Genomic DNA, 13,180 nt, shown 5'->3' on the forward strand with positions numbered 1-13,180 from the left:
CAAATTCAAAAATCTTTTGAATGAAATTTTAAAGATTATTTTTATCAACCTTGAACAAAACAAATACCAGATTTTTAATTTTTTTAATATGACAAACACAAGATAAATTATTTAAAAGAGATTTTATATTTTCAATCATTAAATAAAGATTTTATATTTTCAATCAAGTATGGGCCAAAATGACCTGGTACATATATATTGACACTTATTTCATAATAAAGATGTAAACATTGAGTTCATCAAACAACTCCAATACTTAGCAATCCTTAAAACAAGAGCATCAAAAGCCAACCTCAGATGACACATTCCTATTCATGACACCTCTCACACAGTCGATGACCTCAAAGCAGATATTCTCGCCTTCTTTGTCACAGTCGAGCCACAGAACCAGGTAGTCAACACCTCTGGCCTGTAATAAGTAAGGGTTTCTGTCTATTTTGGGTGTAATAGGGATGGAAATTAATGGTTGTCTGCTCGTCAGGGGTGACTTATTTTAGGGATTGAATTTCAAAAGCCAGTAGTCCGTCCAGGCAAAAAGCTTTTTGAAAAAGCTGTTCTTAACAATCTATATATTGTCCCGTATTCATCAATACGTTAACCCTTCTGGTGTGAAATGGTCGCAGCCAATAAAATTGAATCTTACAAAACATCGAATACACATAAAGTGAATCAACCAATGAGGGCAGTACGAGTTACCCAAATACACCCAAATTATTTGAGGGTGTATTTGAAATACACCCCCAAATACACCTAAATAACCCCAAATACACCAAAGTACGCTTAAAATACCCAAATACTCATAATTTTGGCAGGTTACAGGTCAGGGTATTTTGAACGTGGGTGTATTTGGGTGTGTATTTGGGGTGTATTAAGGGGTATATTTGGGTGTATTTGTGGGTGTATTTGGGTGTATTTGGGTGTATTTGTGTGTATATGGGTAAATCGTGCCACCCACCAATGATGTAAGACACTGTATAATTTCTATGCAAAATGACTGTGCCCACGGCGTTACAAAACTATTAAAGTGTGGTAATTTATTCAAGTACAATAAGGAGCGGATCTATTTAAATGTAAGTGTGAGTTTTAACTTGGATGGCTGGAAAATAGGCCATGGTTTACAAATCTAAGAACAGTATGCTGTGTAAATATTGTGAAGCACAAAGAATGCAAAATTATTTTGTTACAGTTAAGCTCAGCTCAAAATGTTTAGCTGAATAGAACTTATCAGGTCATAAATAAGTGTAAACAATGTAAAAAAAAATGTGTAAATTATATTATTTAGTTAACTTGCTGTATGAACTCACATTGTATGTTTGTTGAAAAATAAAATGTTTATAAAGCATAAGAAAGGCCTGGGTTCATCGAATTTTTGCTGGGCAACCTTATTGCAGGAGTAGGTTGCCTGTCTGGGCAACAAGCCATATAAAGTTAGTTTCCATAGAAACATGATATCATCATGAAAAATAGCATAATTAGTATCCTCATGAGCACCAGTGTTTTCAATTAAAGCAGAATACTGCTAGTCCATGCAAGGAAATTGCATTTTTTCAGGATTGATACTATAAAATAGTTTATTTGCATCACTTTACATTTCATCCATTAACTTCTATTTTAAATTGCATGAATGATACCTTTATAAAACGTATTGAACTTTTGCGATGTTGCTTAACTTAACAAGAGCACCGCATAACCGGTGCCACGCTCAGCTGCGGGTGCATTTTTGAAGAAATGAAAGCCTGTCAGATTTTTTTTTTTACAGGTCACAGTGACCTTGACCTTTGACATAGTGACCACAATATGGGTGTGGCGTGTAGAACTCATCAAGGTGAAGCTACAAATGAAGTTTCAAAGTTGTATGTGGAAGCACTTTGATTTTAGAGCCAATGTTCAAAACCTTGACAAAATGTTAAGGTTTTAGCACGATGCGGATGGCGGACACAACAACGGACACGACACTACGAGCTGGCTATGACAATACCTCGGTTTTTTTCCAAAAACAGCCGAGCTTATAAAAATTAGTTAGCAATAATAAACAAGAGGGCCTGAAAGGCCCAAAGTTGCTCACCTGAGATTCAAAGGAACTGACCTGTTCTGTGCAGCCCAAGATGTCATAAGAATAAAATGTTCTTACCAACTTTCATGACTAGTGAACACCCTGGCAGCCACATTTTTCAACAGAACAAGGTTTTACTATAGCCATATAAGGAAAAATGCCCCGCCCCCTGGCAGCCATGTTTTTCAACCAACCGGCATCATTTTTGAACTCGTCCAAGATATTATTAGTATGAATCTTCTGACCCAGTTTCATTATGATTGGACAATAAATGTGGCCTCTAGAGTGTTAACAAGATTTTACTATAGCCATATTAAGCCATATAAGGAAAAATGCCCCGCCCCTTGGCAGCCATGTTTTTCAAGCAAACGTAACCATTTTCACACTCATCCAAGGCATCATTAAAACCAATCTTCTGACCAAATTTCATGAAGATTTGACAATAAATGTGGCCTCTAGAGTGTTAACAAGGTTTTACTAAAGCCATATATAGCCATATAAGGAAAAATGCCCCGCCCCCTGTTGGCCATGTTTTTAAAGCAACCAAAACTATTTTCGAACACATCCAAGATATTATTTGGATGAATCTTCTGACCAAGTTTCATGAAGATAGGACAATAAATGTGGCCTCTAGAGTGTTAACAAGATTTTACTATAGCCATATATAGCCATATAAGGAAATGTCCCGCCCCTTGACAGCCATGTTTTTCAAGCAAACGTAACCATTTTCGAACTCATCCAAGATATCATTGAGACCAATCTTCTGACCTAATTTTATGAAGATTGGACAATAAATGTGGCCTCTAGAGTGTTAGGAAGGTTTTAACAAGGGATTTAACTACTGGTATTAGAAAGTAAGTACAGGTTATCTTTCTTTAACAGACTGTTCACATGTTTTCACTATATACATATATAGAAAACTGCCCCACCCCCTGGCGGCCATGTTTTTCCACCCATCATGACCATTTTTGAACTCGTCCGAGATATCTATTAAATCGATCTTTAGACAAAATTTCATGATGATTAGGCCAAAAATGTGACTTCTAGAGTGTTCACAAGCTTTTTTGACTATATAAATATAAGGAAAATGCCCCCCCCCCCTTGCGGCCATGTTTTTTTAACGATCCAAACCATTTTTTAACTCAACCGTCGTATCCAGAAAACAAATGTTCTGACCAAATTTCATGAAGATTGGACCCAAATTGTGACTTCTAGAGTGTTCACATGTTTTCACTGTATGTATATATAGAGAAAACTGCCCCACCCCCTGGCGGCCATGTTTTTTCACTGATCGGGACCATTTTCGAACTCGTCCAAGATATCAATGAAACCAATGTTTTGACCAAATTTCATGATGATTGGGCTACAATTGTGACTTCTAGAGTGTTCACAAGGTTTCTATATAGCCATATAAGGAATACTGCCCCACCCCCTGGCGGCCATATTTTTCAACGGACCGGAACCATTTTTCAACTCAACCAACATATCATTAAGACAAACATTTTGACACTGTAACATGAAGATTGGGCATCAAATGTGACTTCTAAAGTGTTCACAAGGTTTTCCTTTTTTTTGACCTAGCGACCTAGTTTTTGACCCAGCATGACCCAGTTTTGAACTCAGTCGAGCTATCGATGGGACAAATGTTCTGACCAAGTTTCATGAAGATTGGACAATAAATGTGGCCACTGGAGTGTTCACAAGGCAAATCTTGACGCCACACGCCGCACAACGGATGATGGACAAAAGGTGATCACAAAAGCTCACCATGAGCACAGCTCAGGTGAGCTAAAAAAGTTCATGAAGAATCAGAAGATAAAAACATAAACATTAAGCAAATAAATGAACAAATAAACCAATTAATGGTATTAAATATGCCATACTTCTTTTTGTAAGAATGCAGGCATGTGCAGCTTTTCTGTGGCCTCCTTTTTCTGGGTGGTTGCATGAAACAGCTCCACCTGAAGGGCAGAATATGCTGACATAGAGTAAGAGTCAATACTTCAACAAATAATTCATTCCTGGTCTGTTTGAAAAGGTGACTTAGAGTAAGTGTCAATACTATAACAAATAAACCATTCCTGTTCTGTTTCAATAGCTGACTTAGAGTAAGTGTGAATACTTCAAAAAATAAACCATTCCTGGTCTGTTTGAATAGCTGATATAGAGTAAGTGTCAATACTAGAGTTGTAACGACTCGGTTCTATGCATCGAAAAACCGGTTCAACGCCGTCGATTTGATTTCGATACCAATACAGCCAATTTCGATTCGATTCACTGCAATCCCGATTGATCCACATTTAAAACCTTACTTCCCAAATCCGTCGTCTAAACTTTATTGTTATTTGTAATACGTCTTGTGATTGGTCAATAGCCAATATGGCATCCAATGAATGAATGAATAACATGCTGAGCATTACATCAGCCGGTAAAATGGCTTCTTCAATTGCGCTGAAAGACGCACCGTCAAAATAACAATCAAAAGTATGGAAACATTTCGGGTTTCGCGAAGGTTCTGATGCAAAGCCAACTGTTAAAATGTGTTTTGTTGATGTAAGTTACCCTAATTTGGAAGAATTAAAAGTTTGAGGCAACATTTAAAGAGAAAACACTCGGTTGATATTTCAGATGTGATACATTGTACATTTTATGTTATTTAAGAATAACTCAACGGAAAGTTTTGTTCAATAAATTTTTTACTTATAAAACAATGTTGCGTTTTTAAATTTTAAATTTTATTTAAAAAATGAAACACTTTAAATGTACAACATAACAAGTTAATAACAAATACCAAACATATCAATTCATGCCCTGGACAAACCAAACATGAAATAGTTTGCAAAATAAGCAGCAAATAGTTTAATTTGAATCGAAACGAAAATAATCGAATCGGACCATTTGGTATCGAAATCGAATCGAATCCAATGATGGGTGAATTGTTACAGCTCTAGTCAATACTGCAACACATAAATCATTCTTGTTCTGTTTAAGTACATATGGGCCCTGCTCTGTGAAAAATGGGTTAAATGCATGTGCTTAAAGTGTCGTCCCAGATTAGCCTATGCAGTCCACACAGGCTAATCAGGGACAACACATTCTGCCTAAACTAAATTTTTGTTAAAAAGAGACTTTGTTTAAACGAAACATACAAATGCGTAAAGTGTCATTCCTGATGAGCCTGTGCGGACTGCAAAGGCTAATATGGGACGACACTTTACGCACATGCATTAAACCCCTTATAAATCACAGAGGATGGCCCATCATAATGTACTGACCAAGGGATGAGAGCATTCAGTATGAATAATAGATCCAGTGCAATTACAACATTTTCATAAGAAATGCATATCAAATTCTTGTAGCATGTCTTTCCGTGGTATCGGCCCTCTTTAATGAATACATACGAATTTTGGAGGTGAACAAATACAAAAATACGCATGTGTTACATGTCAATATATAGTTAAATGTGTATTCTTGGACATAACAACGAAAACTGCATTTAAATCTACCATATTTTGAAACAAGAAATATCTTTAAAAAAAAGATATACGGCGTTGATTGTGGTTGGATTTGGTGAAATGTAAAGAGTTCAATGAATGAGATCAAGGATAGCGAATGTCTTTTTCTGTGCAGTTCTTAGCTGCATGACATGCATTACGGGATGTTACGCGGAGTTTTCGCGGCTTATTTTACATTATTACATATTGCTGGTCATAAACCTATAGATACAAAACAGAAAACCAAAAGAAGAATGGAAGTGAAATTAAAACATTAAGTCAACCGGCCACACGCGAAGTATCCGTATACATATTTTAAATATTCATACGCGCGTTCTTCGAACAAACCTGTTTTGGTGGTTTGTCGAATATTAACAGTATCGAGAATCATCGCGCTCATGCTTAATACATAAGTCGATATGGTGGAATAATTCTTGTTAAATTAATCAAAAATATTATTTATCATTTTATTGTTGAAAACACATTAAGAATCTAGTATTGACATACCATAATTATATCGCTGAATATTTTCATTTAACATATTTCTGGTCTAAAGAAAATTCCACAGTCCAGGTTATATGCCAGATTCTTGAGTCAGATAGACTTCAGCCCTTATCAGCATAAAATAATGGTCTGGAGCTGTTAATGAGATAATATGCTGAGATTGACCCTTTGAGAAGGTTAACCCGAGAAAGTGATTTATTGCTGCTGACCACAAGTCTTCCAGATAACCCAAACACTTCACCTAGTTCACGCGATAGCGTCTATATTATATAACGATTATTTCACTGGCCGCGAAGTGACCCTGATACTGGCGCTGGCAATGCTCTGAAAATAAAAGGTGCACGCACAAACTGCATTGATGTCGAGAGTTGAGTGTAAAACAGCTCTATCTATCAAGCCTTTTCATTAGAGATAAAATTGTTTCATGCAGTAAAACAGTGTAACAAATACGCGTCCATGTTTCCAATGTTCTGGTGGTATGTTCAAATCAGCCAAATGAAGAAATGAAGTGTATTCATTCGTATCTAGCCGCAGGAAATTTTATTTGAATTTTATTGGATACTTACAAAGGTCAGGTAAGGTGAAAAGCTGGCTTATACAGCTACGCCGAAAAACACATTAATAATCTATTATTGACATGCCATAAAATAATATCGCTGGATATCTTCATTTCACATCTTTCTGGTGGTAAAGAAAATTCCAGTTCACCTAGTTCACGCTATATTGTCTTTATTATATAACTATTATGTTACTGACCGCGAACTCCGAACAGCACATAAGGTCTGACCTGTATATAAACTCTGACATTCAAACACACTAACCGCGAACAGACCCCTTATACCTCGCGGGTTGAAATGCAATACATTAAAGTGAGGCATCGCTTCCACTGCTCTTTATACTTTTACATATAACATGTTGACAGGAATATGGAAGTCAGTACTTAATATGAGAACATGGCCTTTAAGTTCACAACGTTCTCGCGCTGAAAATCCTCTGAAAATAAAGGTGCACGCACAAACTGTATTGATGGCGAGATTGAGTGTAAAACTGTTCTATCTATTAAGCCTTTTTATAAAAGATAAAACTGTTTCATGCTGAACACGCAGTAATACAGTGTTACAAAGACGCGGACATGTTTCCAATGTTCTAGTGGAATTATCAAATCAGCCAATGCAGTCAATGAAGTGTATTCATCTGTACTTGGCCGCGGGAAGTTATATTTGAATTCTATTGGTCAGGCTAAGGTGAAAAGCTGGCGTATACAGTTAACGCCGAAAAATACTGCTTTGACTTAACTCCTTTTAGTAATCTTTTTCATCTACACCTTGTCTCATCGTATCGTCACTTCTGATTGGTTGTTAAGATTTGTTACTATGTGCACATGCTTGTTCTAAAAATAGTATCTTAATGGAAAACCGAAACTCTTGCTCATTTTGTTTTTAAAATACTTTTACACTTTATTGAAAAAAAAGCGGCATATAACACATTTGATAAAGCTACTATCAATCCATTAACAAATTACTTAATGTGAGTTATGTAATTTAAAAATCATAGCATCACCCTGGAATAAACATGACCTACTTTCCAATGAACACCGGAAATCATGAGAATGATCGTCGGTATAGTCATGGATAACCATCGAATACATTACAACTTCTAACAACTTAAAAACATTAACTTTCCAGCACTTCATACAGGTTTTTTGTTAAGGGGACGATACTATGAGGAGGGCCGCTACGATGAAAGTAAGGGATAGTTACTTTAAGTGATACTTTGTCTTGTAAACCATATAGTTTTATGCATAAGATATTTGAACAAAAATCTGAAAAATATAATTTCAAATTTGAAAAATAATGCAAGGCTTATCAGTTTAATGCAGAATAATAATTTGCTAAAAATTTAGCAAAAAAAATTAAATTAACTTTATTTTTGCAGAGAAATTTGCTTAGAACCAAAAGGAAGTTTTAAATGCGAAAAAAAATACCTTGGGGTATTTTTTTTTTTTTTTACACCTCCCTGTCAAATCAGGGTAAATAAAAGCTGGCTTTTGCATGAAGGTCCTTTTCTGAAGCAGTGCTAACAGTCTGTAAGCATGCCATGGTGCTTCAGGAGTTTCATGAATTGACACTGGACCATATTCTTCATTGGTTTGCAAAAAACTGAGGTTTTAATTGCATATTAAAAGTTCAATAATAAAAATTTGATTTGCATCAAAATGCAAAGGATGAGTTACTTGCAGCATACACTAAAATTGCTAAACCAATAACATCAGTTGAATTTTAAAGGATAAAGAATATCATTCATTTGAATAGTATCATTCAAAGAAACCGTTTCAAACGGTCCTAGCTTGACTGGTCTTTTGCTAGATAGTTTGGCTGCAAATGATGTTACATTCAAAGATGCAATGGCAATGTTCCATTCCTCAGGAATGACATCACTGTCATTCTGGGAAACCATATCACGCATGAGTCTAATAACATTAGTGCCAACAATTACAGGACAATCTCTATTAAAAGAGTTATCTTTTATAACTTAAATTGGCACATCCAAAGCAATATGTGACATAGAAGGAACGCACAGTGTACCTTATATACCCGCAGTACTTCAACAAAGAACCATCTGCGGTACTAAGTTTCAAACCTTGTGTGTCTAAAGGTAAAATTTGAGGTTTTTCACTCATAGAGTTTAAACCAGTCTCAGAAATAGTGGTAACCATGGAACCAGAATCAATCAATGCTGTGAACAGACATCCATTGATACTAATTTTGCTTTTATTTGATTCACCCACTAATCTGGAATACAATTTTTGTTGGCCAGTTTGTTTACCAGCCTCTGTTTGGCCTGCAACAGAAGCGGTTACTCTTTTGGGTGAAATTTCTGGCTGTTTTGACTAGCAGATGTATCATTATATGTACCTCTGCCACGGCCTCTAAAACTCTGGCCTTGACCACGGTTTTTAAAACCTTGACCTCTGCCATGGTCATAAAAACGTCTATTTTGACCTCTATAACTTTGAGGTAAATAATTATAAACTTCGTTCTGAAATCTGGATTGTCCCTTACTTGAACAATTTGCTAATAATTGATCAAGCTTTTTGTTCACAGATGCATACTGGTTTTCAACTTTTAATTCCAGAGATTTTAATCTGCTTTCAAAATCTGAGGAATCAGCAGAAACAACACTTTGCTGAACCTTTTTCGCTTTAACTGACTGTGAAGCAACAGGGCCGAGGGACATTTCATGTTCTACTGCCCTTATTTCTCTAATTAACTGCTCAAATGACAAAATTGCATCAAACTTGTGTCTAGTTTGAGATTTTAATTTCTCAGAACAAAGGGATGTCCAAAGTTTGCAACGCAACATTTCATTTCTGTATTCAGGACTCAATTTAAGAGTTTCTTTTGAGCTAGTCAAAATGTATTCAAGTCTACAGGCAAATGCAGTGACAGACTCATCAGGCCGCTGAAAAGAATTGAAAAATTCTTGCATAACATTATTGTTATCAAAAGAAATGGCAAACAATGAGTCCATTTTAAATAAAATCTGCTCAACAGTAGCATTTTCGCCCAAAGAAATCGCACATCTCCTTGCTGGGCCTCTAATTGACCTTCTTATTGCCTGCAAAAGATTTGATTGTGAAACATTATCAGATCTCAAACATTTGACCTCGAAACGCCATTCATTATATGACACTTCTCCTTTTGGACAAGGCTCATCTCCTGAAAACATTGGCAACTTTGGTAGAGAAGACGGAATATGAGCATTTAAAGAAGGATTTTCCTGAAAACTAACATTATAATTTGCCTGTGCAGAAGAGAACTTCTGAAATGAAGTTTTGGGAATTGCACCTCCAGAGGGCAACATATGTTCAGGATTCCATGGAAAAGGAGTTGAATGCAAAATTTCGGGTTTGTCCAAAAATGTCAATGTATTTGAAGGCTTATCAGACTCGGGTTTATAAATTTTGTAACCTGAAGCCAAAAATTTTTCAATCATGTCTTTTTCAGACATTTCAACTGCTATGACATTGTTATTTTTAGCACCTTCTACCTCCTCAGTGTCCGACATTGTTTTGGAAATAAAAAATTTAATCAATATAATTAAAAATTTTGTGTTATATGTTTAAAAATGTCAGGAGCCATTTTTTCAAACAGAGGGAGAATGTAACAGGGTATTCACTCTGACACTAATCCTTTAATATTACTAACCCATGCAAGAATGTGAGCGAGTATCAGTGTGGGACTGTGGGTGCTAATAGGTGAGTGAATGATTTACTTACACTGCATGTTTTTATGTGAGATGTTTTAACTATAAGGTTTCAATGGTTTTATACGATCATTCATTTATAACGTCTCGGTAGAGACAGAGGTACTTTATATTTGGCATTTTCCAATTGCCAGTGTCTATTTATTTTATAACTAAGTCCTTAGGTCGCTGGTGAGTTTACTTTTATTGTTAATATAATTAAATTGTATTGTATTGCTTATTGTAATATAAATGTATTTGATTATTATGTATTTCATTGCAATGTTTAATTATTGCAATTTGAATTAGTTATTCATAATTGTTTTTGTATTATTTTTCAGGCCATCATTTTCAATATTATAGACATCTATAAAATAAAGAATATATACAACAACCCACTTGTGTTCTACATACACAACCCGGCTACAATTTTCTGGAAGGTAAACCCCAACTAAACTCAAACCTGCCAGATCCCAGGCGACTTTAAATAGTGAAGAGACTACCAATAAGCATACATGCCAGACGTCCCGATCTTGGCGGGACAGTCCCGCTTTTGGGCCCTTTGTCCCGGCGTCCCGATATGAGACGATTTGTCCCGACATTCGTTAAAAACAATGTAAGGTCTATAAGTTCCCAATAAAATTCGCTTTTCGAGATCTTTCTGTCTAAAACTTACCATCGCTAATCCCTTTATTGCCCCCAATTAACAACCCACTTCTACTACTCGAGTGTTCCAGTGTTGTTTTTGACACCTTATCAGCGATTTATCGGCAACCTATTGATTTAATCAGCATTTACACCATGCTGTTTTTATGATAGGGGTCGCTAATTGCTATCAAAAGATGCATCGTACAGAAATTAATGCCACCTGGGTTTGTATTTTATGGCCCAATCGTTTGACTTACTATTATCTTGTGTATTATCAGATCTACGTCTCTGGTATTATACAACCTTAGGTTATAAATCCTGTCAAAACATCAATTGTGTACATCAAACAAATTGAATGCTGACCAATACACATTGATGTTTCTCACAAATTACCATTCGTTTTCGACTGATTTTCAGAAAAGTTTGTACATATTGCATCAATCTAAATTTAGAGTTAATTTACGATTGAATGAATAAGAACAGTGTTTGATGCGCTCACACCAAGTCACACAATTTACACATGTTCAAGGGGATATCCTTGTACCAATTGGATGTCAAATCGAGGCATACGGGGATACCCCTCATTTCAGTTTATGGAGAATGTTAACTTCCGGAAAATGGAGAACGTATGTGTTCACGAAATTCTGAACACACATTTATCGTCAATATTGGGCAGAAATTTAGAGTTTTTGTAAGTAATATTCTGACTATTGACACAAGAAAACGTGGCATAATTGATCGTTTTAGGTGTCCCGCTTTTTGGTCAAATGTCCCGACAATTTTTTATGGAAAGTCCCGATTTGGACCTGAAAAATTATGGCATGTATGCCAATAAGATGCACGGCATCTTGGACAATATACATAAATTGCTTTACTTACTGGATCTACTTTATCCCAGTTATTATACTTTCCAATAAAATCTAGACCAAACACATGGCCGCAGACTGATGTCATTTTAAAAGTTGCTGGCTCGTTCGTTGGAGGAAACGTAGACCGATATTCGTGAATGGAGCACGCACTGTTCGACCCTTTTCGAGTCGTCATGTTCCCTTTTGAAAGAATCTTGGCTATTGATTGTGCCAGCGATGGCTTTTCAGCAACCATTAAAACTGTTCTCATTTTCGCAGATGGAAAAACAAACTATATACAGTTGAAAAAGTCTTCAAAACATGCAAACATCAAAATTAACTTTCTGCAAATAAATCTGCGTTAGAAAACGCTTTGATGGGTAAAACCTGTTAAATTGTTACAAACAACTAAATCTTTAATATGACATGTCCTTGGTTCTGATCGGTCCGAACTTTTCCATCCGTCCGTCAGATACAACTTTTAATAACCCGATAAAATTCCGTACATTTAAAACTTTACAATTTACAGGAATTTAAATTTGTTTGTAGCTTTGTGCTTTACTTAGGATAACTTTTTCACCAAAATTAATAAAATCAAAGATCAATCAAGTATTGATAGTCTGGGGATACCGCGTATTAAGCCATTGTCTTCAAATAAAAAAGGTTTAATCGTAATAAATCAAAGAAAACACATGGGTTTGTTGATATTTTATCAATTTTGTTAAGTTCCATTATTATATGAAGGGATATTTTATCTCGATATCGGCTGGGTTTGGCTTACGGTCGAACTCTCTTTTGTTTGTTATGAAGGGTACTGCGTATCGGTGTATTAAGGGTTAGCCGCTGTGTAGATTACTAGTTTAACTTTCGGACCTGTCATTGGTGTATTATTACACTAGTAATTGTGTTACAAAATACATACAATTTTACCTTTTATATCAGTAGCATGCCTATTTTAATGTTTAATATAATATGTAATGTATTTGTAATGGCAATATCTAGGAATACTCAGATCGCACCAATAGTTAAAAAAACATACAATTTTACCTTTTATATCAGTCGTATGCCTATTTTAATGTTTAATATAACATGTAATGTATTTGTAATGACACTATCTAGGAATACTCAGATCGCACCAATAGTTCAATGAATTTGCACCTGCAATATCTATGGACACTTAGCTCGCACCAATCGTCTATTGTATTTGTAATTGCGATATATATGGATACCCAGCTCGCACCAATCGTCCAGTGTATTTCTATCGGCAATACCTACGGATTCTAAGCTCGCACTAATCGTCTATTGTATTTGTAAAGGCGATATCTAGGGATACTCAGCTAGCACCAATCGTCCAGTGCATTTCTAGAGGCAATACCTAAGGATTCTAA

The 13,180-nt window shown here is 35.7% G+C and overlaps 1 protein-coding gene across 1 annotated transcript in view; it reads right to left on the reverse strand.

Annotated features, from left to right (window-relative positions):
• The window catches only part of LOC127847317 (DNA topoisomerase 3-beta-1-like), a 54,067-nt gene extending 41,899 nt beyond the window's left edge, over positions 1–12,168 (reverse strand). The window contains exons 1-3 of the mRNA XM_052379158.1: positions 11,824–12,168; positions 3,937–4,014; positions 293–409 (exon numbers count right to left, since the gene is read on the reverse strand). Of these exons, the coding sequence (XP_052235118.1) occupies positions 293–409; positions 3,937–4,014; positions 11,824–12,063 (435 nt within the window). The 5' untranslated portion in view covers positions 12,064–12,168. The remainder of the gene's footprint in view (positions 1–292; positions 410–3,936; positions 4,015–11,823) is intronic.
• Between the last annotated feature and the right edge of the window lie 1,012 nt (positions 12,169–13,180).

The sequence above is a fragment of the Dreissena polymorpha genome, chromosome 1, assembly GCF_020536995.1.
Source record: "Dreissena polymorpha isolate Duluth1 chromosome 1, UMN_Dpol_1.0, whole genome shotgun sequence".
In the NCBI taxonomy this organism is placed as follows: Eukaryota; Metazoa; Mollusca; class Bivalvia; order Myida; family Dreissenidae; genus Dreissena; species Dreissena polymorpha.